Raw genomic sequence first — 26,310 nt, forward strand, 5'->3', positions numbered from 1 at the left:
TCTTTATATCTAATAGATAACAATTAGAATTATCTTATTGTTGATTTTGATGATACTAAAAAATCCTGGATGATTTCTCCATGCCAGGTACTATTTTACCAACTGGAAGAGAGATTTCATGTTGGTAATCTCTGGATGATAAGATGGGAAACAGAGGTGGGGTCAAGTTCTGAATGGTACTTCAAGCAAGGGTACTTCAGCTTTTTTTATATGACCTATTCTCTTCCTTATTTGAGGAATAAAAAGACTTTTTGGTTTCCTGTTGAAAAAACTCCCTCTAGCAATTCAGATGGATACCTATTCTTCAACTTATGTAAAAGAGTTGCAAGAGTCACTGAATAGCCAAGTGATTTGCCCAGAGAAATATTGTTAGTGTGTATCAGAGGTGTGATTTAAAATACAGTTCCTCTTCCCTCCAAGGCCAACTATGTCCCTTAACCCGTGCTAACTTTCTCTGCTGTAGGATTTCAGTGTTATCAAACAGGAAAAGAAAGGCAAATAAATCAATTTATTCATTTTGTGGGGGAGGGGGGGTGGAGTTATCTGCACACACTCATGCATTTCCTGAGGTCTTTGGTGATAGAATTTTTAAAAAATTGTTTATTGAATTTTTAATTTATGGAATAAAACAAGCATTTCCATGTCATAGTATAATTTTAAAAAGAGATGATTGCATATGAAAGTTCAGATAGACTAACATTCATAGTTAGAAATGTATATAGTGTATAGTGAAAATATAGGAAATTAATTTTACAAGTTTATTTCAATGTCTGAAAACTTGAGAACAGAGATAAAGATATTACATTTAGCATACACCATAAAGTTCAAGTTCTTGATCCTGTGTGCTTCATTCCAAACATTGCTCTGGTTTTGCAAAGAAGAAAGTCTTAGAGAAAGATAATGTATGCATGAGCCCAGCGCTGCTCGGGAGGTCCAGGATGAGATCAGAGAAGGGGACAAGGGACATTCTAGGGAGAGATATTTTACATTGTGAAGAAAAATTAATCACTTTCAGATTTTGAAACTACACTAACTTTGGTATTTGTTTGCTTGTTTGCTACTTTAGTTTTAAATTAAGATGTTAGAAAAAACTATTGAAATACTGATTTCTCCCAGTAGTAAAAGATTCCACAGACATCACTTGTACATATTGTTATGATTTTGTGTTTTCTGAAGAATAAAATCACATTTTCAGGGGTGTTTTTAAGGCTTATGACATTGTGCTGGTGAGGCTTCCTGGGTTTTAATGCTGATTTACAACAGACTTAGAGAACATGCAGAAAAAGAAATATGGAATTTGAATGTAGATTGAAGCATATTATTTTTTTTTTGTTTTGTTTTGTTTTTTGGGTTTTTTTGTGGTATTTCTCTTTTGTTCTCTTTCTTGTTTCACAGGATGTCTAATGTGGAAATGTGTTTCCATGATTGCACTTGTGTAATTTATATCAGATTGTTTGCTATCTTGGGGAGGGGGTAAGGGAATGAGAGGGAGGGAGAAAATCTTAGAAAAATGAAAGGTGAAAACTATATTTATACATAATTGGAAAAAATAAAATTCTATTTACAAAATAAAAGCCCTGGAAAAGGAATGCCCATTAAGAAAAAAAAGATATCAAGCTGTCAGTGGGATTATGTGTCTTAGTATAGTTCTTTTGACAAAAAGTCAAATTAATTTCTTGTTATGAAATATATATTATGTAATGCATTATATATATCGTGAATATATATCATATACAATATTATGTACAATTCAAATTCTACCTCAGTGAAGCTAATTTAGTGAGAAAGTAAGAAAAGTAATTGAAATTGCTTCACATTTGCTTTAAAATTCAAGGTTAATCCAGAAGGCAATTTTCATGCATGCATAATTAGGAAATCACTGATATTTAGGATACACCTGGTCTCTCCTTATTGCTCACTCATAATCTATTACATTTTGTCTTGCCTCACATTTGCCATGAATTCGGTATCAGTTGAGCATCAAAGCTTAATGTACTAAAGAGGTTTTAGGAAAGGGGATTAGTTCTTGTCAGGATCACATAACACTAATTAATCACATAACACATTCACCTGCTCCTCTCAGACTTTACAGCAGTTTGGAAAGATTATGGTAAGTTCAGAGTTCACAAGAATATAATCATGGTACAAAGCCCTTCATGTCAGCATTTCTTTAAAAAAAAGTACAAGTTGGCTCAGATGACATTCTCTCATATAGCTTCTCTACAATCATAACTCTGGCATACCCTGGCAAATTCTAAAAAATTTGCTGCATTTAATGTTTTAATTTATAATTAATCATTAATACTTAATGATGGTTTCAAAACAATGCAAAACTCACTGACATCAGGTAACAAAACAAATTTATTTTTCTAATGAAGATATAAAAATATTGTTTTTGAGAACTTCAAAGATTCAGCCACTCAAGTTTTAGCACTAAACTAGTTACCTCCTAAAACTACACACTTAGCTGCCCCACACCTAATCTCTGACCTCCATTGTTTATTTATTTGCATATGATAGTCTGTTAAACAGTTCTCTTTTTTTTTTCTTGCCATTTTGAAAAGTTTTCTCCTGAGTTATAGGGCAGAGATTTTACTTGCTTCATAGCTAGGTTTTTTTGTTTGTTTGGATTTGGGGGGGAGAGGATTAGTTTTTTGTTTGTTTTTACAGGCATATAGGGATGTTTCAGAGGAAAAATCTATTGAGACATTTAATAAATCTTATTAGTGCCTAGATTCTCTGTTGGCTTCAATTCAACAAGTATTTATTAAGTTGTGGTAAGTTTTAGGAATACAAAGACAAAACTGAAATAAACCCTTTGCTTCATAGGCTTATATTTTACTATGGAGATGTGTGAATGTGAAATTCAATATGTTTGTGATAAATAAATTTAAGTTATTTTAAGGGGACATTAAAGAAAGTGTCATGTAGAAACTTGAATCTTGAAGGAAGAAAGTTATTCCAATAGATAAAAACAGGGTTTTGAATAAAGAAACAATGTGGTCAGAACTGTTATTGCTTTGTTTTGTTTTTTGTTTTTTATGCTGAGGCAATTGGGGCAATTTTGACTTGCCCAGGATCACACAGGTAGGAAGCATTGTGTTCAGAATTGTATTTTAAAACTATAAATGTGATAGCTATTTGAACAACAGATTGAAAAGGGGGAGAGAAAGTCTAGTAAATCAAATTATTATATCCTCGAATACTTTTTGATTATTACATCTGGGGAGTTGGGTTCAAATGAAAAATTATATCCTTGCTTGTAGAATTTAATTTCATTAAAATGTATTGAACATTATACACAGTTCCCAGCAACATTCCAATTTCACTTTTTATAGTTTTCTGGGAGAAAGAAGAACTGGAACTTCAATAAACTTTGATTTCTTCTTAGATATACTTTGCTTTTTTTTTTTTTTTCCTTTAAAGCTGACTTCTGTTTCCCATGAAGCTTACCGTATATCTAGGGGATACCAGAACAAGAGTGAGAAATTCAATCAATTCAGTTATCTGTTTGGTTTAAGTCCTAAGAAAGCAAGTGTAGCTGACTGATTTCAAAATGAGTGGGTTTAAAAAAATTTTTTTAAAGCTTTTTAATTTTCAAAACATATATAGGGATAATTTTTCAACATTGCAAAACCCTGTGTTCCAATTTCCCTCCCTTCTTCCCACCCCCTTCCCTAGATGGCAAGTAACTCAATATATGTTAAACATGGTAAAACTATATCTTAAATCTAATATATGCATACATATTTATACACTTATCTTGCTGCACAAGAAAAAAATCAAATCAAAAAGGAAAAAATGGGAAAGAAGATAACATGCAAACAAACAACAACAACAAGAGTGAAAATGCTATGCTGTGATCCACACTCAATTCCCACAGTCCTCTCTCTGGGTATAGATGGCTTTTTTTAATCACAAGATCATTGGAACTGTCCTGGATCATCTCACAAAATGAGCATTTTAAAGGAAATTACTTGACTAAATGGTGTTTTCTAGACATTGCCTTAAACAATAAAGTAATACAGAAACAATTTTAGGGATTTAGTAGAAAAAGAATTCTGGGCCTAATGAAAGGTCTTTAGTCCCGAGATTCTTTGCCTCCTATATTAATTTCACTTAGCTTAGAGGTAAGTACCAAAAGATGAAGCCACAAATTTTTATTTTTGTTTGAAAATATAAAAATTTCCAAAAGGTGTCATTTGCAATTTCCTAAAAGGCAGAGAGGTGTGATCCTGTAGAAATACATTTTTCTTTGTAATTTGCTTTACCTTCCCACACTAGATATTAAAGTTTTTGTCCTTTAAAAATAAGGAAAAAGTGGGGCAGCTAGGTGGCTCAGTAGATAGAACCACCATCCCTGAAGTCAGGAGGACCTGAGTTCAAATGTGAGCTGGCACATAACACTTTCTAGCTGTGTGACCTTGAGCAAATCACTTAACCCCAATTGCCTAAGGAAAAAAAAAAAAAGAAAGAACAAGCAAAGAAAAGAAAGAAGAATGAATTTTAGCAATCCCCATCACTTCAAACTTTGAGTAGGAAGTAAAATATTTTCAATAATCAGTGTGCCATATTTTTTATTTCATAATAAGATCTTTTATTGATTCTACCTTTATGAATCTCTTTTTACCTATGCATTTGTGCTTCTGTATCTCACTGTCCCAGCATTATCTGAACTTTCTTTCTGTGTCTTTATCTCTGTTCTGTGTATGTTTCACACTTTTCTCTTTCCCTATCTGTTTCTAGATCAAGTAAATAAATGAGCATTTACTTAGCCCCTGCTAAGATTACTTAGGTAGTGTAGATGGAATACCGAGTTTGTAATCGAGAAAACTCTTCTTCAGGAATTCAAATCTGGCTCTGTGATCCTGGGCAAGTCACTTAATCCTATTTGCCTCAGTTTCTCATCTGTAAAATGAGTTGGAGAAGGAAATGGCTAACCACTCTAGTATCTCTGCCAAGAAAACTCTAAAAAATGGAGTCATGAAGAATCAGACAACCAAAATGAATAAACAGATAAATACATGCCAAACACTATATCTGGTATTGGAAATACAAAACCAAAATGAAACACAGACCCTTCCTTCAAGGAGGTTCTATTTTGTTGGGGAGATATATCCATATTTAAGTACAAAAAATATATATGCCAAATAAATGCAAAGTAATGGGATGGAGTTTGGACAAGGGTGTTGACTTAGGAGGAAGAATCAGGAAAAAACTCTAGAAGTTTTGAGACAAACTCAGGATTCTAAGAGTCATAATTGAGAAAGGAATGCATTCAATCTTGAAATTTTTTTTTACTGTAACTGTAAACTGAAATAGTAACAAAACTTTCCAGTACTATTTATGAAAAGTATTTTGCTTCCTATCTCAAGTTTAGAGATGTAGGTATTTCTGAAATCCACTCTTATTTTCAAAGGACAAAAATTTCCTGTATGGTAAGGTTACAAAGGAATAATATTCCTCCATGGAATAACATCTCTGTCTTTTTGGAAATCACAAATGACAGTTTTGGAAATCATGACATTTTTACCCCAAAAGGAAAAAAATAGCCTCATTTTTGGTATTTGCCTCTAGGCCAATTGAAGTTAATATGAAGATCCAAAGGCCTTAAGGCCTCCTACCTTTCACTACATCCTGCTTTTCTGTGTATGGAGATAGTAGGACAACCTTGACCATGAACCAGTATATTGAACTGAAGGACATTATTTGTTGTATCAATTGAATTGACCTCTGTGTCTTGTTAGTTTTTTTTTTTTTTTAATTTTAAAAGGAGCAAGGAGAATGTCCTGTGTTTCTTATTCCCTCAAAATAAAACGTTATTTTGCTTACAAAGCCCTGGATTATTTTTCCACTTCCATGAATCAGTGGTTGACAATTTTTTAAAAGTACACACCCTTGATTCTGTATCTGATTTCCTTCTTTCATTTTCCTGACTTCACCCTTATGAGCCTTTTCTATTTCATTGTATTCCTTCCTTGGTGTTTCTGCCCTGCCTTCCATTTTTATCATAAGATTATTAGAGGATTGGGACGGTGGGGGTGCCATTGTAAAAAGTTTGGTTTTATAGTCTTTCGACCATTTTTACAAGTTCAGTGAACCAGATGTCATTCCTTCCCCTCCCTGCATTTGTCAATCAGCAAGTATTTAATTGAGAACTCTTAGGGTTCACTACATTGTTGGAAGTATTTGAATCCCTTCTTACACTTTGTACATTTCCAAGCCTATTATTCTTGTGCAGGCAAAGGGAAACTTAATCCTATCTGGAATTACATGAACCTCTATAGTGTCTGTACTGTGTTAATGAGGCTATAAATTAGTCAGTGCTTGACACAGTGGATAAGAGAGCACTTTGTTAAATGTAAGAGTTTGTATTATTTAATCTATATATAACTGAAAAGGCCCTGATGAGGAAAGTGCCTGTACTAGAGGCTGGAGCAGAACTCTGTGGGCACTGCAGCCAAGCCTACAGCAATCTGGAGTCAGCTACAGGAATCTAGAGTCAGATAGCAGGTAAGAGCACTTTAGAATTAGTTCTTAAAAGTGTAATGATAGTTTTCATAAAACTGTTTACTTCCACTTCTTCTAAAAATATTTTCCCACTAATTAGAATGAAAGGAAACATTTGAACTGCCTTGGAAATGGATTCCAATGAAATAAAGTTTTATTTAGTGTAACTTTGAAAGTCAGTACAATTTCAGTGGAAGTGAGAATTTCTACATCTGCCCGTTTAAGATGACTTCCTGCAGAAACTAAGCTTAGACCAATATCTCATATCAAGCTTATATCAAGCTGAGGTCAAAATGGGTGCATGATTTAGACATAAAGGGGATTGTATAAGCAATTAGGAGATATTTTATCTGTCTGATCATTGGAGAATTATGAGAAAGAAATGGAGAATATTATGAAATGCAAAAAAAAATCTTACAAAAATAAAGTTTGAAAACCATCTTTATATATGATTGGAAAGTTAAGATACCATTAAAATAAAATTTTAAAAAATACAGAAGGCAAAAAAAATCATGTTTTTCTTCATCCATTTTTATGAGATTTCTAAGTCTTTCTTTTAATCATTATGGCATTTCATTCTCTCAAGGATATTGGGATAGAGGTCAGAGTCAGAAAAGTTTTTTTAAAAAAAAGGAAATAAAAATGTTCATTTCTGGACCCCAAAGAAGAAAAATGTCACGACATCTTAAAACTGATTTCTGTGTCTAGGCCACTAAGTGATCTGTCTAGAAATCATGTCTTACATGTTATCCTTTCCACAATGCAGTTTTCCCCATAGAGGTTTCAATATAGCATGGAATGGCATAAGAAATTAAATGGGAATTTGGGGGAGTTTTGCAGAGAAGATCAGGAGACAACATGGAAAAAGATTAGAAAGTCTTAAAAACAGGAAATATATGTATAGTATTGTGTAACATCAATATATTTTATTTTTAAATGTCATAATACTTTCTCTGGTTTGAAGGGAGGGCCAAAAAATTTTACACAGATTTTTCCTTATCACAGGGATGCCCTACCACTAATCCTCATGATGTGGAAGCACTGTATGTATGACCTGTCCAAGACCCTAACTCCCCACCCCATGGTCATTAAGTCAGTTTTAATTGTTAGTGTAAAGTTCAAAGTCAATGTAACCAACTGGATACAATAGGATACTGGCTATCAGGCTTCCCAGGTTCTGGTTCTGGCTCAGCCACTTATGACTTTGATAATGGGCAGATCATTTGACCTCTCTGTGTTTTGGTCTCCTTGCCTGAAAAATCAGGCTCATAATAACTGCCCTGATCTATCTTACAGGAATGTTGTATGGATAAATTACATAATAAATTTAAAAGTACCTTAGAGATAAAGACCCTCCATCAGGGCAAGATTATGATAAAGCTGCAGGAAAAGGACATTATATAGAAACCTATAGTGGTTCATCCCTGTGGTCTTGATGTCATGATATGGCTATCTAATGGATTCTTATTAAGCAAACAAAACCCATCTTATCAGTTTGTGATTATATCATGCTTAATGGAATAAAACCTCCCTTAAACATCTGTTCCTTTGAAACAAATGTGCAGCAAAGGACATTTCTTTTTAAATTAAATTAAGCCCATTTCATGGTGAGTAGGAATAAATCATAATACATCAGAGTAGTTAATGTACTGTGTTCTTTAGAGTCTCACTATTCATTTTGTGAAGGGATGGTTATGTTCAGTAAAACTGAGGAATACGTGTTTTGAACAAAAAAATTGAATAAGGGGAAAAATCAGTCAGCCCCAAAGAGATAAAGTGAGTTGCTTAGGATCTCATATATGTGTATATATATGTGTGTGTGTGTGTGTGTGTGTGTGTGTGTGTGTGTGTGTGTAAGTATAGCCAGGACTTGAATTCAGTTCTTATGCTTCTCATTCCACAACATGACATTGCCTAAATCACACTTATTTCTTACATTATCTTGGGAAGTCACCTAATCCCTTTTGGCCTAAGTTTCCAAATCTATCAAATGGGAATAATATTAGCTATCTCTCAGGGTTGTTGGGAAGATCAAATGAGACATAATTATAGTCTGGCACATAGTAAGAGCCATATAGATAGATGTTGGTGGTTATTATCATTATTATTAAAAATAGCAGACATTGTTTAATCAAGATGTCTTGTCCTGATTAAAGACATAGATCAAAAAAGACAAATATGTACAATGGTGAGTTTCATGAAGACAGAGATTACCTTTTGTCATTAAGCACATAGGTGCTTAATAAATGTTTATTGATTAAAGAAGAAATGATAGCTTCATTACCTTTTTTATCAAGTGATTTTATTTCTTATCACACATACACTTATTACACTTATGACACATCATCATTGTTTTTAACCAGGTTGTCTCTTTTATCACTAAAGTATATAAAAGCATATGTACCATGGAACTCATTTACTCTTTTTGTTTCTTCATCTATAACATAACTATGGCATTCTGAGCAACTCTGGAGTTCCCAAGAAATTGCGACAGAAAAATCTGATCTGAAAAGTAAAGTCTCAAGTAAATTGCTATATTCCTCCAAGTATTGTACTAACATCAATGTTGTATTTCTGAGGAAATATGAAATTATTTCTCTTGACAGAGGACCTTTCCTAGTGGCATTGGGAAAATCCTGGCATCCAGAAGAGTTTAACTGTGCCCACTGCAAAAACACCATGGCTTACATTGGATTTGTGGAAGAGAAGGGAGCCCTGTATTGTGAGCTGTGCTATGAGAAATTTTTTGCCCCTGAATGTGTTCGCTGCCAAAGGAAAATCCTGGGAGTAAGTTTGGGGAAATTGTTTTGTTTTGTTTTTTATTCTGTGGGTATACTTCTATTTGGAGATGTCCTTGTTCTTTCCTTCTTGTTTTGTGATCATGGTACTGGTGAAATGGGGCAGAACTGAGCAAAAGTAGCACCTTTCCCTTCCCCTCCAAACCTCCCACAAATAGCCTCATGAACTCAGAGGATAGGTGAGCAGCCTGTGGTTTCATCTTGCTGTTTTCCTGTTTGGCTGGTGGAAAAATAAGCCACCAAGCAAAAATAATGTACTGTGGATTCTCTGGGACCTGGGTGGGCTGCCTTTCCGGTATGCTGCTTGCTTAAGAAGAGAGAGGCAGCTTAGATTGAGGCTAGTTAGACCACACACACAATAGTTCTTAGCTTCGACACCTTTACTATTTTAATTAAATTCCAGCCTTCTTTTAAGACCAGGATTTTTTTTTTTACCTGCTAGGGTTCAACTGTAGGACCTCATGAAACATTCACAAAATATGAAGTATATAAATGATGTATTTTTCTTACACATACATAATAATATTTTAAATATATAACTTCAATTTTATGAGACTGAGTAGGTAATGGAAACAGACTTTTGACAGAAAAACGCTAAAACCACACATTTTGCTGAAAGAGTAAATTGAGGACAGATGAATTCATCAAGATTTACAGAAAATAGGTGTTATTGTGTTTTTCTCTGGAGTTTTAAAAACTGGATTTTGAGGTCAAAGTCTGGGTATTTGCCCTGTTGCCTATGGAGTACTATATGTCTTTCTGGAAGAGAAGGAAACAGGAGTGGTCTGTTTGTTCTGGAAACCAATTTAGTTTAATGGGAATTTCTCCAGTATGCTTCCTAGAAATCATATTCCTGTGCCTTTGCTAAATTTTAATACTCCTAAAAATTTTTAGTCTTATATCACTAACTAGGAAATAGACTAAGGGTTACTTAGTGGTGAAACCTAATGAAGTAGTCAACTAAATTAAATCTACTTGGTTTCTGACAGAAGGAAATGTACTTTTTATAGCTGTAGAAATAGTCTCAGTCCTTACCAAAAAGCCCTACTCATCTATTGAAGTAATATAGGGCAGGACAGATGAGAAATATTTCCCTGGAAATAGAATATTCTGTAAAGGTAGAGAGAGGGCCTGAGTTCTAATCCAAACTCTTCAATTATTGCCTTTGTTACTTTGGGCAAGTTTCTTAAATTATGTTATTGGCAAAATAAGGGAGTTTGATTGACCTTCTGAATATATGATCAGTCCTGTGATCTCTTATCCTAAGTTGCTTTATCAGATATAAAAGTAAATGCAATTCTCTCTTTGTTGTAGATTTCGGACAGCATTCTTTTTATATCTAATTATTGCTTTGTTGCTCATTGCCTCCAAATTGGCTTTATGATCACAGACAAATAATAATAATGACGCCATCTATTCATATAAAGCACTTTTAAATTTTACTAAAACACTCCCTTCACAAATCAATGAAGTGTGGAAGGCACTTAATCTTATCCTCAATTAATTAAGAAAGAAACTAAGAGGAGTTCAGTGACCTCACCATGATTACAATGGCTAATTAAGGGCTAGAGGCAGTTTCCTGACTCCTATGTCTGCCGCACTTACAACTATATTACATAGCATTTTCTTTTCTTTTAAATAAATGTTGATGTCTTTTGGTTTTTTATTACCATAATCTATTCCAGTGTCTCTTCCTTGCTCCCCTCCTAGAGAGTTATCTGATAGAGCAAGTGATATTTAAAAAAAAAAATGAGGAGTTGAAAAGGTTGTGTGATATTACAGAGATTGTCTCTCAGAGGTGAGATACTTCTCTGTTTTTCTCCTATAATATATGGAAATAAAACATAAGTTTTGACATCTTTTTCCTGGGTGTGATGTGTAGGAACAGTATTGTAACCCTTTCCTAAAGATCTTCAAGGCACTGCTTGAAATAAAACAGAGTGGAGGTAAGGATATTTGTGAAATATGTAGTTTCTGGAGAAAGATTCATAGCATGCAATATATTCATATAGTCCAACATCTGTTTGGAGTGTTTGGTTTGTATGTATGAAAAATGCATGCATTCTTCCATAGATCATAGAAAGTTCCCACAAGGTATGAATATTCCTCCATTTGGGCTATTGCACAGGGTGGCTTATTAAGAATGGGCCAGTACATATGTGGAAATGGCCCACATATTAAAAAACCAGGAATGAACTTTTTTCTAATCACCCTTCTTGCTGGGATAGAAAATGTGGCTGTTTTGCCTCTTTTACTACTTCCTAACTCTAACTAGACCATTTCTTTACTCCACCATTGTGAGAACAATATCTCACATATTGATTACATAGCCATATTTTTTCATGTGTAATTGAAATTTTTTTTAACTTTCTGGAACAGGAAGTCATCAATGCTTTGAAACAGACTTGGCATGTTTCCTGTTTTGTGTGTGTGGCCTGCAATAAACCCATTCGAAACAATGTTTTCCACTTGGAAGATGGTGATCCCTACTGTGAAACAGGTGAGGAAAGATATGCTATGACTCTTTTTTTTTTTTTAAACATCTTTTAAATTATTTTATTTCTGTATAACCTAAAAGGAAATTTACACACTTAAGTCTCAAAAGACCTGGGGCATGCATATTAACCTTGTTAGAGATTCTTCTACATCTCTCTTTTTTCCCATAGGAATTTCCGCAAACATCGATAACCCATAGTCTTTTACTATATATACAGCCTAAACCACAGAAATTTATGATTGTCATTTTACACTGTTATGCTATGACTCTTATGGACCCCCATATATGATGTAGGCTTTGTCTTTAGAAAAAATTCCTACTGTTTCTCAAAATTTACTTTTTCCCTCTCCTTTCTTTCAAAATGTAACTCACCTTGAAGCCAAGAAGACCCGAATCTTTTACAAAAAAATGGTTTTGTGACTTTGAACAAGTCATTTAATCTTCAGGATTTTAAATATCTTTAAACAACTCTCCAAGGCTATGAGTTACAGAACAGGTACCAATTTACCCTTTGTAGATCAGGGTTTTCTGACCTGTAAATTCCATATTACAATAAAAACAAAGGTCTAGTCTGTACCCTTTAATATTTTTAACTATTGAACATGTTTTTCTCTATTTAGGAAAAATCTGCTAGTGTGCTTTTTAAATAAAATTTGATAAGATGGGTGCAAAATATTTAAATTTTATCTTCTTGAATAAGTTTATATTATATATTCTTTTCAGTTTGAAAAAAATTAATAATAGCTGACATATATTTTACATTTTACAAAGCTCTTCAAAATATGATATCAATTTACTTTTGTAGGAGGTAAGAGTATTTTTGGTGTTGTCCCAAATTTACAGACTGAAAAAAAATAAAGTTCAACTTTCCAAATCCAAATTTGTATAAAAGATAAATATTACCTCTCTCTCTCTTTTTTAAAACAATTAGTGTAAAGGATTTTAAAATTTGCATTGTTCTGTTAATTTTGGGTTTTAAAGTGTTTCTTTCCAACAGTATTCTTAAAAATGTCTTCAATGTAAAGCTATTCATATTCCAAGGAATGATTTTTTTTAAAAATTAGGAGAATAATAACATAACTCTTTCCAAGGCCTTCCATCTATAATATTTGACTTTAGAATAGTTTATAATCCTTACATTTCTATGTGATATGTTATGTGCTAGAAATACTTCATAGTACCTTAGAACAGATGACGAGGTCATTTTTTATGAAGCAATGACTCAGGAAAAGCTGAAAAGCCATTAAACGCTTCTTCCCTTTTATCTGTTTTTCATACAGTAAAGATTTAGCAATTCCTTTTAAAACTGAGACAAAGCCCCTTCCTAAGCAGAGCTCCTCTCTCTTCTCTCTGTCTCTATCTCTCTTTCTGTCTCTCTTTCTCTTGTCTCTCTCTCTCTGTCTCTGTCTCTCTGATTCTCTGTCTCTCTCAAATTTTCTGAGTGCAGTGTTACAGCTTCAGAGGTTTCTTTCTCCTGGCATTAGCACTTTTTTTGCTTCAGCTTCTGCTATAGTTTGCAGTAAGGAAAAAATAAAAAATGGTGATAATACTAATAAAGTATTTTAAGTAAAAGATGCTAATTCACAAAGGTTTGAAAATGATTCAGATAAAATACTAAATGTTAAATAGTTGAATGAATTTCATTAGGCTGATCAGTATTTCTGGAGAAAATTGAAATAGACCATTGAAAATATTAGTATTTTTATTGATTTATTATTTTTACTCTTTTATGTTCTCTTTATACCAAACTCAAAGGACACAAATGATTCTGAACTTCACAGTGGGCTTTGAACACAAATACTATTACTAACAGCATTTTTCTTGAACAGGTTATAAATATATATTTTACTGTGTCCCTCAGCTCAATACTAATATAGTACACATTGAAAGAATCATTGTGAGTTTGAAAGGTTTTCCAAAGTATGGTCAATGTGATAAACTGATATTGTTAGCAGCTGCCTTTAATGTAGATTAAAATCCTTTCTTTTCTTTCTTTTTTGTTTTTTTAAACAAAACATGAGCCTCGTTCTCTATCTAGCCTAACATTATTTTCTTAGAAAGATTTATGTTATATCCAAGATGTTGGTGTGTGCACGAGTGAGTGTGTGGTGTGTGTGTGTGTGTGTGTGTGTGTGTGTATAAATACCAAAAATTAATAAGATTTCATAAAGTAAAAGTGGATCAGAAACCAAATACTTTACTGATATCTGATCAGTTGACAGAATCAGGGAAATATTGCCTGGTTTGATTGGTTTTAGCTATTTCTACCAATGCTGGTCATAACCTTTTCGTACCTTAGGAGCTAAATCTTAATATATAATAATAAGCCTTGTTATATAATAATATATTAATAATATATATAAATATAAAATAATCTTAGTACAGAAAAAAATCATTGCCTTTTAACCAACCTAGTAATGTAAAATAATAATATTAATGTTAAAACTTAGATGAAAGAAAAATATCTTGATGTACTCTATTTTAGTCTTACCAGAGACAGATCTTTTCTTTCTTCAAAAGAAAATCTTATTATTGTTTTATCACTGTTTAAATTATCAGGTTAAATTGTATTTTTTTCCTAAAGATTTCTAGCATGAAGTTATAAGATTGCAAAGAAAGTGCACTAAAAGAAATTTGGGGCCAATATAGTTATGACACAAACCAGCTGAAGCCAGAAACTCAGTTATGGATGTCACTTGTGAAGCCCCCACAGCAATGAGACACAATAATTGAGGCCTTTTTCTCTGCCAGCAGAATTAGATACTGTATGTAATATTTCAACATGAGGAATTTGTTTTTAATCAATATGAAATAGCCTTGACATTGCCAGGAAGTTGGAACCTTATATCTAGTGTTCTTTAATAGTAAAGTATATTAATACTTGTTAAAGAACTGGATTATTATTCTTCATACATGGGCATTTTGGTGGCTGACGAGCTGAGAGGTCTTAAATAGTAATAAATGTATAAACTTCAGAATAAAGGAAATAAACATTACCAAAAAGAAATTTAACAGTCACTAAATAATAAGTACTTATTGTGTGTCAGACATTATGTCAACACAGATGCAAAGAAAAGTACAAGAAAGTCCCTGTTCTCAAGTAGCTCCTGATCTGATGATAAAAGACATCACATTAAAAGAACTGGAAGGGAGGAGGGTAATAGAAGGGGGTTTCTGATGTGAGAACATGGTTGTAGTCCAGGAATGTAACTAGGGGAAGATGATGAGATGGCTACCCTGAATACCTTTCTTAAATGGAAGATCTGGGAGGAGCTAACCACTATCCAATCTTTACTTCTTTAATCAGAAGGAAGAAGGGGCAGAGTATGAATTTCAAATTGAAGTGATGTTATCAGATTAGATCAGTGACAGACAGTGAAGTCAAGGAATTCATTCAAGTGAGAAATGATGAAAAGACTCCTATTAGACATATATTTAAAATAAATACCAAATGCAGGACCATCTCTTCAAAAGTAGACTTTCAGAGAATTTACGTAGTTGTCATATAATGTCTGCATTAGGTCCACCATTTTTCGCTTCATTCTTATCTGAGAGTCTCCTAGGAAAGTAAACCAAAACTTTAGGAAAGATGGAGAGGTGGTTGTTGACCTCAATTGCTTCGCTCTCAAGACTTCAGCTCTATAGATAGTTTGATATAAGTCATGTAAATAAAGGAATAAATAAAGGTAGCGTTCCAGTAATGAGTGCTGATAGAGAAAAGTATATCTCAATTCTTTTCTAAAAAATTCATTGTAATACAAAGAGAACATTTTCAATATCTAATTTCAGGTCAACAATTTTGAAAACTCAATATTTCCCCCCATATTGTTTTCTTCCTTTCTCCAGAAACAGGGAATTTGGCTTTCCAAACATTTTAACTCTCTGCTAGTTGGAAAACAAAGGGGTATTTTAGTACTTCAGCTGACTTGGTTTTTAAGCATTTAAAAGTTTCAATAACTAATATTACTAAAGTAGTATTTATCAGATATATTCTCCAAAAGCATAAAAATTCATTTTTAAGACTTAGATAACAAGTTAATTTTATAGTAACTCTTTGAGAAACAAGTTACTTTATTCCTCAGTATAGTGAATTATCAGATGCAGATGATAATAAATTATACCTCTTTCTATTGTGATATTTTCCTACTTCATAAAAATAAATTTTTTGTTTATTTTTTTGAATGAATGAAAAGTGAAGAAATTTGGGTAAATACCATCTCCAGATGACTGAGATTTTTCCATCAATCTCTCTATCCTTTCCTCATTGCAGATTACTATGCTCTATTTGGTACCATATGCCATGGATGTGAATTTCCCATAGAAGCTGGTGACCTGTTTCTTGAAGCTCTGGGTCATACCTGGCATGATACATGTTTTGTATGTTCAGTAAGTAAAAACTTCTTTTCCTGAAATAATTGAATGCAGTGTAAAGCCTGATTTGTATGAGGAGAAAAATATGTAGATTATGTATTAGCCTCTAAATTTGAATGAAAAATAGTTGATAGTCATTGTGAAAGGTGTGTTAATATTATAAGAAACCCCTCCCCCAACTTTGGTAAGTTTATATGTTAATGAGCATGTTTGTTTTGATGTTTGTAATGATTAAGAAGTACATTTTTATCCCATCAGTTAAGCTAGTGTTTCTTACAATGACAAAAATCCTTTTGGAAGATATTAGCTGCTTTTAAGGACATAATTTAATAGATAATATAATTATATAGCTAATTGATGATGATGACTGACTTTTGTATAGCACTTAAAAGCTAACAAAGATCTTTACATATATTACTTTATTTAAGTCTCACGACTATTTTGTGAAATCTGTACTATAAATCTTGTTGTCCAGTTTTTTAAAGTACAGAATCTGAGACTTGGAAAAAATGAGTGACCCAGGTAGCACTAATAAAGTTACTATTAGTCCCCCAAAACTATAATAACTTTTTTACTATATGAAAATAAAGTATTGTAATGTATTCTTCCTCATCAATAATCCTTTAACCATTCTTTATATTTTCCATAATGCCTTCTCTGGTATTTTGCATATAAATAGAATAGAAGATTGGTCATTTACAATGATTTCCAACTCGAGTTCAGTGGAGCATCTAGACCAGATTAAACATCAATAATGTCATTGTGTTGGTAAGCTTAGAGGCCTCGATTTCCACTGAGATAGTAGATAGAGTGTTGAACTTGTAGTCAAGAAGATGAGTTTGAATCTTACTTCTGACATTGACATCTGCATCATCCTGGGCATATTACTTAAACTATCAGAACTTAAGACTTAGAAATGAAGGACATTTGGTGAAAAATATGTCATAATAAGTGATATATGTTTGGTAGAAGAGATTCTCACACTAGATATTCTCCATGTTTAGTCACATACATAAAAAGGAAAAATCTACTAAATGTGTCCTGCTCACGTGTTTCTTTTTTTATTACATTCTTCTGGGAGGGATGAAAAAATCAGCCACAACTAGCCTTTTGTAACTATCAAGGTGCCACGTAGGCTGGAGCCTCAGCCACAGGGAAGGTTAAGAAAATCAACACATTAGCTCGGTATTACCATCAAACTGATTCTGGGGATGGAGTTGCTGGTGCCTACTAGGAAGGGTGAGAAAAATCAACAATTCTCTGGCCTTCCAGTTTATCTACATGCTACCCAAACTTAACTGAGATCCAAAAAATCTCTGCTTCAGCAAAGGCTGAAGAAAATCATTAACACACTGATATTATTTCCTGGGACAGATGGGAAAATAATTTTTCTTGTGTCTAACAAGAGCAGCTAGGTGGTGCAATGGATAGAGTACTAGACTTCGAGTCAGGAGTACTTATCTTCCTGAATTCAGATGGGATCTCAGACCTTTAGTAGCTGTGTGACATTTATCCTTTCTTCTCAAATCCCTTGCAATGCAGTTTATCTTTTGATTACCATTCAACTAAAATTGTCTTTTCAAAGGTTACTATTATCTCTTGAACTCAACGTCCATTGCCCATTCATCTGTAGTGTTTGACATGATTGGCAATCTCTTCCATATTTTTTTTCCCTCCAGTGGCTTTCAGGGTACTGTTCTTTCCTGGTTCACTTTCTATACCTTAAACTGTTCCTTCCACAACTCTTTTATTTGATTATCATCCATGCCTCACATTTCCCAAAGTTCTAAGATTCTTTCCCTATCCTTCCCTTCCCCTCTCCTCTCTGTATTCTCTCTTAATGATCGTATTGGCTCCCATGATTTCAGTTATCCTTATAAAGTGACTCCCAAATCTTATATCTCATTCTCATTCCTTTCTCTAACTTGAATTGTCCTCAGTTATTCACTTGATCTTCCATATTATTTCACTTGACCTTCCATCTTATGTTACACAGATACTTGATACTCAATGTGTTCAAAGGGGAAGTAATCATCTTTCCCAAAAAAACTACCTCTCCTCTTACCACCTTTATTTCTCTGAAGGGCTACAATGCCCTTGGAATCATCCTTGTTTCTTTCTTGTCCCTCAACTTCCATATCTGATCAGTTGCCAAGTCTTGGCGTTTCTACTTCCACACTCTCTATTAAAACCATCCCTATTTCCTCTCCAACAGCCACCAACTTAGTTCATATTCTTAATAATCTCTCACCTAAACTGTTGCAGTTTTCTTACTGCTCTTCTGCTTCTAATCTCTCCATTTTGATTTGCCCTCCACTTGACTGCCAAAATAATTCCCATAGCACAAGATTGGCTGACCTCCTGTTGAAAAGTCTTCAGTGGGTCCCTGTTGCTTTTTGGATAAAATACAAACTTTTGTTTGACATTTAAAACTTCACAGTGTCTTCAGTTCATCTTTCTAGAATTTACTATTCAGCCAATGTGGACTAATTTCTGTTTCCATTACTTGACATATAATTCTTCCTCCTCATCTCTATTTCTAAAATCTCTAACTTCTGTCTGAACATAGTTTAGTTTCTCCTTCCTATATAAGGCCTTTCCTTATTTGCCCAGCTATTAGTGCTTCTCACCACGCCTCTCTTACAAAAAAGTACTTCATACGTACTTCAGAAGCTAACAGTAAATAGAATTCTGGTCTCAACCCCAAACTCAGAAGGATTGAGGTTTATGTCCCACTATTGATACTTAATAAATGTATCACTAAGGAATGGTTAACAACCTTTCTTCTCTTGATGGTTCAAACAATTCCCTTGGATTAAGCGACTATTTCATGAAAATTTTAATCTGTATTATAGGAGGGAAGTTCTTTGCTGAGTCAAATGCTTTTTTGTAACCAGGATCAGTTGGCCACACTGATAAAAACACAGATCTTTGACATCTTTGCCTGCTTTTTTAAAGTACCATATTTATTTGGCAGCTAGGTGACATAATAGATAGATAGATAGGTTGCTGGACTTGGAATCCAGAAAGTAAGAAGATAAAGAAAGCCTCTACCTCCCAGAAAGGAGTTTTTTTTTGTTTTTTTTTCCCATAATTATAACTTTTTATTGACAGAACCCATGCCTGGGTAATTTTTTTTACAACATTATCCCTTGCACTCACTTCTGTTCCGACTTTTCCTCTCCCTCCCTCTCTCCCTCCACCCCCTTCCCCAGATGGCAAGCAGTCCTATAGATGTTAAATATGTCACAGTATATCCTAGATACAATATATGCGCGCAGAACCAAACAGTTCTCTTGTTGCACAGGAAGAATTGTATTCAGAAGGTAAAAATAACCCGGAAAGAAAAATGAAAGGAATTGTTTTTAAGACCAAATGAGATATGTATAAAGCACTTTTCAAACTTTAAGTGCTATATGATAAAGTGCTTGATGATGATGATGATGATGGTCATTATATATCATAAGTTTATTATACATATTCTGTCAGCAGAATATGAGGGATGTTATCTTAGTGCTTGATACAGGACCTGGCACATAGTAAGCATTTAATAAGTGCTTTTTGAATTGAATATTACATACATACATGTTTAAATGTATATGAATATAGCCAGCAGCTTTCAGTTATCCAGAAAATAGGCAAAAAGCGAAGTATAGTAAGCTACTAATTTTTATCTTCCCCATTATCATCATACTTTGACAAGACCTATTAAAAAGTATTGAGCAGTTCTAGAAGGTTAAAGTGTCTCATCAGTTAATGTAGAATTACTATGAAACTAGTGCATCTCCCGAACCTCCCTATCTGTGAAAAATCCTTCTTCTTGAGTGGACCTCTTTGATAAAGAGAGCCTTAATTGATCAAAGATGGACAGAAGCAGCTACACCCAGAGAAAGAACACTGCAAATGAATATAAACTGCTTGCATTTATGTTTTTCCTCCCGGGTTATTTATACCTTCTGAATTCAATTCTCCCTGTGCAACAAGAAAACTGTTTGGTTCTGCACACATATATTGTATCTAGGATATACTGCAACCCATTCAACATGTAAAGGACTCTTGCCATCTGGGGGAAGGGGTGGAGGGAGGGAGGGGAAAAATCGGAACAGAAATGAATGCAAGGAATAATGCTGTAAAAAATTACCCTGGCATGCGTTCTATCAATAAATAATTATTTAAAAAAAAAAAAATCTTTGAACCTGGAAAAAAAAAATCCTTCTTCTTGAGGGAAGGGTGGAAATTTCAGGACATTCACTATGATAATGGCAAAACGTATGAGGAGTCTATAAACCCCTGAGAAGTCTATGTCTCCCTACTTTTGTACCTCTGTGGGTATTAAAGATCAAAGGATTGTGTAATAAAGTTATCATTGTGACTACAGATGTCTTCCATATGTGTGAAATATTTATCTGTTCTGCTATATGTTGAATGATTGAGAAATACCTTATTGGAGGAGATGCTTTAAGTCTATTTTTGCTGAGTCAATTTTTTTTGTTTGTTTGGTTTGGTTTTGGTTTTTTTGCAATCAAGCAACTAAAACAGCAGAAATCTTACTTGCTCTGTTTCTCAGTTCACTGTAAGTCTGAAGATGTGGTTTTCTGTAGAGCATTGTACCAGTGTGCCTGTTCCTTTCTCATATTTTCATCAAGGATACATCTACAGAGACTTACTAGTTGCTAATTTCTTCTTACTTTTTAAGATAATGATACCAGCTGTAGTATTTTTTCATTCTTTTGAAATCTTCAACTTCTCTTGAGCTATCTTGAAAATCCATCCACATGTGTCTTTAAAACTGTGTTCCTTATAGCACATGTTTCCTGGAATATATTTAGTTTAATCAAGCTGCTCTAATCAACTTCATTTCCTTGAATGCCAATTCTATTTTCTAATATAGCACATCACATACAGAATTATTTTAATTCCCAATGAGGTAGTTCCATTGTCATTGATGGCAAAAATAGAGTGCTAGAGAAAAAAATTTGATTGCTAGAAGGACCAAATAGAGGATGTGTTGTGTTGTTTGGGTTATGTCATGCATTTGGATGGAGATTCTCTTAATACATATGTGGGCACATTAGATGGAGGTGAGACTTCATTTCATTTTGTAAAGTCTACCTTTTTTAACACCAAAGTTTTTCCTGGTGATGTAAAATTAAGGAATATCACAACTCCGAAAAATTCAAGTTCCAAATGTCAAGAAGTGATAGGAAAAATATCACCAAGGACATGTATGATCAATAAAGAAGAAAGATCAATCCTGAGCTGTAGGCATGAGATAAAGCCTTAGTGCTGTAGCAATAGCCACAAAATATTAAATGAACAGGATAAAAAGTCTGGTTCCCAGATTGAGAGCTGAAAGGTATTGTACAGATCATCTGTTTCAGTACTCTTACACTGCAGATGAGGAAACTCAGTCCACAAAAGGTAAAAAGACTTGCTTTAGTTCACACAAATAGTTCACACAAACAGTGCAAGTTAACACTGATAGATAGAATGCTCATATTAAGGAGGTCACTAATCTGTCAATGAGTCCCTGGGCAGGCCTGGTTATAGTTTGATGATGCATTAGAAAAGCACCTAAGGGACTATTTGAATTTGGTAAAACAAAATGAGGAGCAGCTAAATGGTGCAGTAGATACAATGCTAGCATACAGTCAGGATGAGTCTTTCTGAGTTCAAATCTGGTCTCAAATTCTTACTATGACCCCGGACAATTAATTTAATCCTGTTTGCCTCAATTCTTCATCTGTTAAAATGAGCTAAAAAAGGAAATGGCAAACCACACCAGTATCTTAGCCAAAAAAAAACCCAAATGAGGACACAGCTGAACAAAATGAAATGAGCTTAAATCAACCTTGTTTTCAAAAAAGCAGCATGGTATAGTGAGTAGAATGTTGGACTTGACTTCAACATGCTCCCTGTCCACATTCTTTCTCTAGAACTTACTCATTTAATCATCCTGAACTTTCTATTTCCTCATTTATAAAATGAAGACAATAATTATTACTAGAAGTGCTCACTTAATAGGATCGTAGGACTCACTACACAATGCAAACTTTCAGGTGCTTTTGCAAACCTTCAAGTGCTGCATAAATGACAGTTGATAACTTTTAGAATATTATATGCAGCATTGGTACCAATCAATTTGCACAAGAACTAGTTCTGGTTTATATCAGCACCTTTTCCAAAATGTGTTACCTCTAGTTTGATAGGCATATTTAGCAAGATGTTGATGGTTTCTTGAATGGCTTTTATTTTCCTTTTCAGGTATGTTCTGACAGTTTGGAAGGTCAGACTTTTTTCTCCAAGAAGGATAAACCACTGTGCAAGAAACATGCTCATTCTATGAATTTCTGAAAGGAAATGAGAAGAAGAAAAAATTGAAGAGTAAAAAGAAAATGGATTGTACTAGTAGCTATCTTTTGTAGGCTAATATTCATTCACTTTGAAAAAATATACAGAAAGGATAATTGCCAACTTTTTATACATTTATATGGAAAATTTGGACATATAAAATGGAGAGAGGGAGATGACATAGAAACTTAAGGTTTTTCATGACATTTTCTGCCAATGGAATAGCTATCAGGCCTGTATTTACTAACTGAATAATATTGTTCATCTTGAAAGAACTGGATGAAGAAACTTTTTTTTTTTTTTTGATGAATCATGCTTTATGTTGAGACTTCAATTCATCTTCTCCCCCCTCCCAATAAAAACAAAATAACAGGATAGATGTTAAGTAAATCTGGGGGGAAAATATATAAAAATACCTCAGATTTTTCCTTTTGTATGAGAAATTTAAAAGCAAACAAAATGAGATTTCTTCCTTTATTAAATAATAGGTTTCAATCTTTATTTTTTTAAAAAAACTTTCTGTGTAGCTATGCTGAGAACTGATCACTCATCGGAAGAAATGCCAAGGAATTTTAAGTGCAAAATGAGCAAAATTTTTTTTAGTGATGTATTAATAAGGAAAGTTTTCCTCTCCTATGCAGACATCTATTGGAACTCATACATAAACCATGTAAGTTAATTTTTTAGCAGCAAAAAAGGTGAATGCTTAGAAAGTTGAGCTTCTTTCCCTTTAAAGGGGAAGGTATGGGGGAGGGTGGAGTTGAAGAGATAGATTTCTTCAGGTGCTTTTGCAAACCTTCAGACACTACATAAATGACAGTTGTTATCTTTAATAACTTTAGAAAGGTTTTAATGAATTCAAAGAACCAGTTCTTGGTCATATCAACGCCTTTTTAAAAATGTGCTGCCTCTTGTTTAGTAGCCACATTCGATATTTTAAAAAAAAAAATCTTTTTATGTAGCTGTGCTATATAAATTCATTGCTTTTGGAAAGAAATTCTGAGGAAGTGGATTTTATCTAAATCTCTTCCTATTACTTTCTAGATTGATAAATCAGAGGATCTTGTAAGAGTTAAAGGACTGATAGGTTGAAAGATAAAAAGTTTTATTTGGAGACAAGATTTTTCTAAAATTACACAATTTGGAAATTAATTAAAGATGAAAAAAATCACTTTTGAGATTTGATTAATAATATAGTTTTTTAATTGTTGAAGGTTAAAAGTAGTAATAATTAGTGCACTTTTCAAATTAAATACAAAAACATTTCATTTGAAAATTGTGTGATATTATGGATAGAAAAGCGATAATCTATTGGCACATTATTTGCTTTCCATATTTTGAATTTAAATTATGTATAGATCCGGGGAGAGAGAGACATCATGAAAATATTAGTTCTCTGTCCCAAAGTCTTAAAGCAGTTTAAATCTCAAAATTTTAAACTGTCTTAACATTTTCAGGATGCTCTGTATATATTAGTTTGGTAACGAATATGCAGGGCATTTAATAGTTTCTTAGTTTGGGTTTTTTTCCTCCTGTCTGTTTTTAGTGAACAGAGGGTAAGTCATTCTTACTTCTTCATGATTCTAAGTTTCCATCTTAGACTTGTAGGGCAAGGTGTTTCTAAAAGGGGATGGGAACCTAAACTCGATCCTGGCCCATCACTCACTTCCCTCCCTGTCTTCCATTGTGTGCCTGTTTGTTCTGGAGTAAAGGTTGAAACTGACCTCTTTGTTTAACCTCCCGAACTTGAAAGGCAGCTCTGCTGACAGCTGTTAATTTATGGTCTTAACCAATTTATGTTATATGTGGATTATAATTAACTTAAATAAATCAGAATGGGAGACACAAGGATAAATCTGCCAAACCAAAAAGCAATCAAACACCTCTTGGATTCTTTGTCTCTAATAAGGGAATGAGAGCATCCTGGGGACTCAGCCGGTTCCCCCTTGCTCTTGACAGCTGCACACCTGCAAAGGGGCCTCTGGGACATCCCACCTCCTACAAAGTCTGCAGCTTTTGAGCAATTCAAAATGTGTTTCTAACCTGCTTTGGTATGTTTGTTTGTTTTTCTAATTGTTTTGGGACTACATACCAAGATCTTATTCGATAGCCTATGACATTTGTGTACTTTATAAAAATTCTTTCCTAGATTTTGGATGAAGTTATGCTTTCGGGACTTTTTTTTTTTTAATTAAAGAAGTATCCATCTCTTTTCCTCCTCTTCCCCCAGCACACACACTCATATTTGTTGGTGATCATGTTGTTACCTTACTTCTAACATCCATTCTTCCAGCCAGGGGAGCTGCTGCCGAGTTTATAATTCTCTTTTTGTGCTTTGTCTCTCTCCTAAGTTGTTAGAAATGTCAAATTATTGTCAAATCATTAATCCCATGGAAATAAGTTATGTCTACTGCTCATAAATCAGAAGGATTCGTGTATTCTCCCCCCACCCGCCAAAAAAGGGTAGATTGTAATACATGAGGGTTAATCTTTTAATACCTGGCATTTATTGTTCAGGTTGTCTCCCTGAGTATTTATTATTCTGGTTATAGATAGCCCCTAGATCAGTAGCCTTTTCTGTTTTTGTTTCTTCTTTGTAGTTCATTTGCTTTCAGTTCTCTTAATGTATGTTTTTGGATGTGAAAATTGTTAACACAATTTTAAAATGTACTGTATGGCCCTAGATTGAGAGTGATCACCAAAAGTTTTCCAAGTTCCATTATTAAGTTAAAGACAATAGGATCAATGGTTTTAGTATTATAGTAGCCCTATCCAAGGATCAAATCAGGTTTTCTGAGAGTCAAATTGGGTTCTCCAAAGTATAGTGGATGTTACTACCAGAAGCCTAACTTGAAAATTTTCTCTCTCAACTTGGAATTTTCAGGTTCCATAAGCCACAAGCGCCCTTTCCTCTCAACTGCCCATAAGCCCTGATGGTTCAAACTTCATATGAGAGCTGACATTAAACTTTAATTCCCAAGAAATGTTAGGATATGAGCTTAAATTAAGACAACAGATTTTGAATTTTTAAAAAATTATTCATGCATTATTGTCTATAAAATTATTTATAATGAGAATATATTAATATACACATTTTGCAACAGTTGAAGTACTCCAACTGTATTCATTATGCACACTGTCTCTAAGGAACTTTCTCTATCTTTGCTCTTGTATGAACTTAGATGTAATTAGAACAATCTGACCATATTGTGTTGAGTAAATGTCTCAGTACATGAATTTTGGGCAACATTTTCCCTGGTTACTTTCCAGGCATATACAAATAAAGAAAATACATAAATTGATAGAAAAAAATTGCCACACAATCAATTTATTTCTGCTTGATTTGTTTAAAAGGTTTGGGATTTTTAAGTATCATTTTCCTTCTCTATTAACTTGACTTTGGCTTGTTTCTGTTTATGTTACTAAAAACTGTATTCTAATCAGTTTTGCTTTTGGATGAATATACTAAATACATATAAGCAGCATGCTGAGCAGAACAATATCTTTATGTACATAATAAATCATAAATAACTTCATAATAAATAGGTATGGTGTTTGAGAAAAACACATCTGGGTTTTTTGTGGTGAATGATTCTTCTTTTTCTTGGTCACATTAGAAATGGGTTATACTAGATTCACAGGTAGTTTTTATCCCATTTTGTTGGCCTAACAATCACTCAGTGTTAAGCAATATTTGAAAATGGTGCGTCAATGTAACAGATTTGTTTTTTTCTGCCAGGCTTATTATTACTTTTTATCACAAGCAAAGCTGGATATTTATTT

At 33.6% G+C, this 26,310-nt stretch overlaps 1 protein-coding gene across 1 annotated transcript in view; it reads left to right on the forward strand.

Moving 5' to 3' along the window:
• Nucleotides 1-26,094, forward strand: part of PDLIM5 (PDZ and LIM domain 5) — a 211,413-nt gene extending 185,319 nt beyond the window's left edge. The window contains exons 11-14 of the mRNA XM_051965053.1: nt 9,117-9,297; nt 11,688-11,808; nt 16,076-16,191; nt 22,441-26,094. Coding sequence (XP_051821013.1) covers nt 9,117-9,297; nt 11,688-11,808; nt 16,076-16,191; nt 22,441-22,530 — 508 coding nt within the window. The 3' untranslated portion in view covers nt 22,531-26,094. The remainder of the gene's footprint in view (nt 1-9,116; nt 9,298-11,687; nt 11,809-16,075; nt 16,192-22,440) is intronic.
• Nucleotides 26,095-26,310: the final 216 nt, after the last annotated feature.

The sequence above is a fragment of the Antechinus flavipes genome, chromosome 6 (assembly GCF_016432865.1).
Source record: "Antechinus flavipes isolate AdamAnt ecotype Samford, QLD, Australia chromosome 6, AdamAnt_v2, whole genome shotgun sequence".
Taxonomy (NCBI): Eukaryota; Metazoa; Chordata; class Mammalia; order Dasyuromorphia; family Dasyuridae; genus Antechinus; species Antechinus flavipes.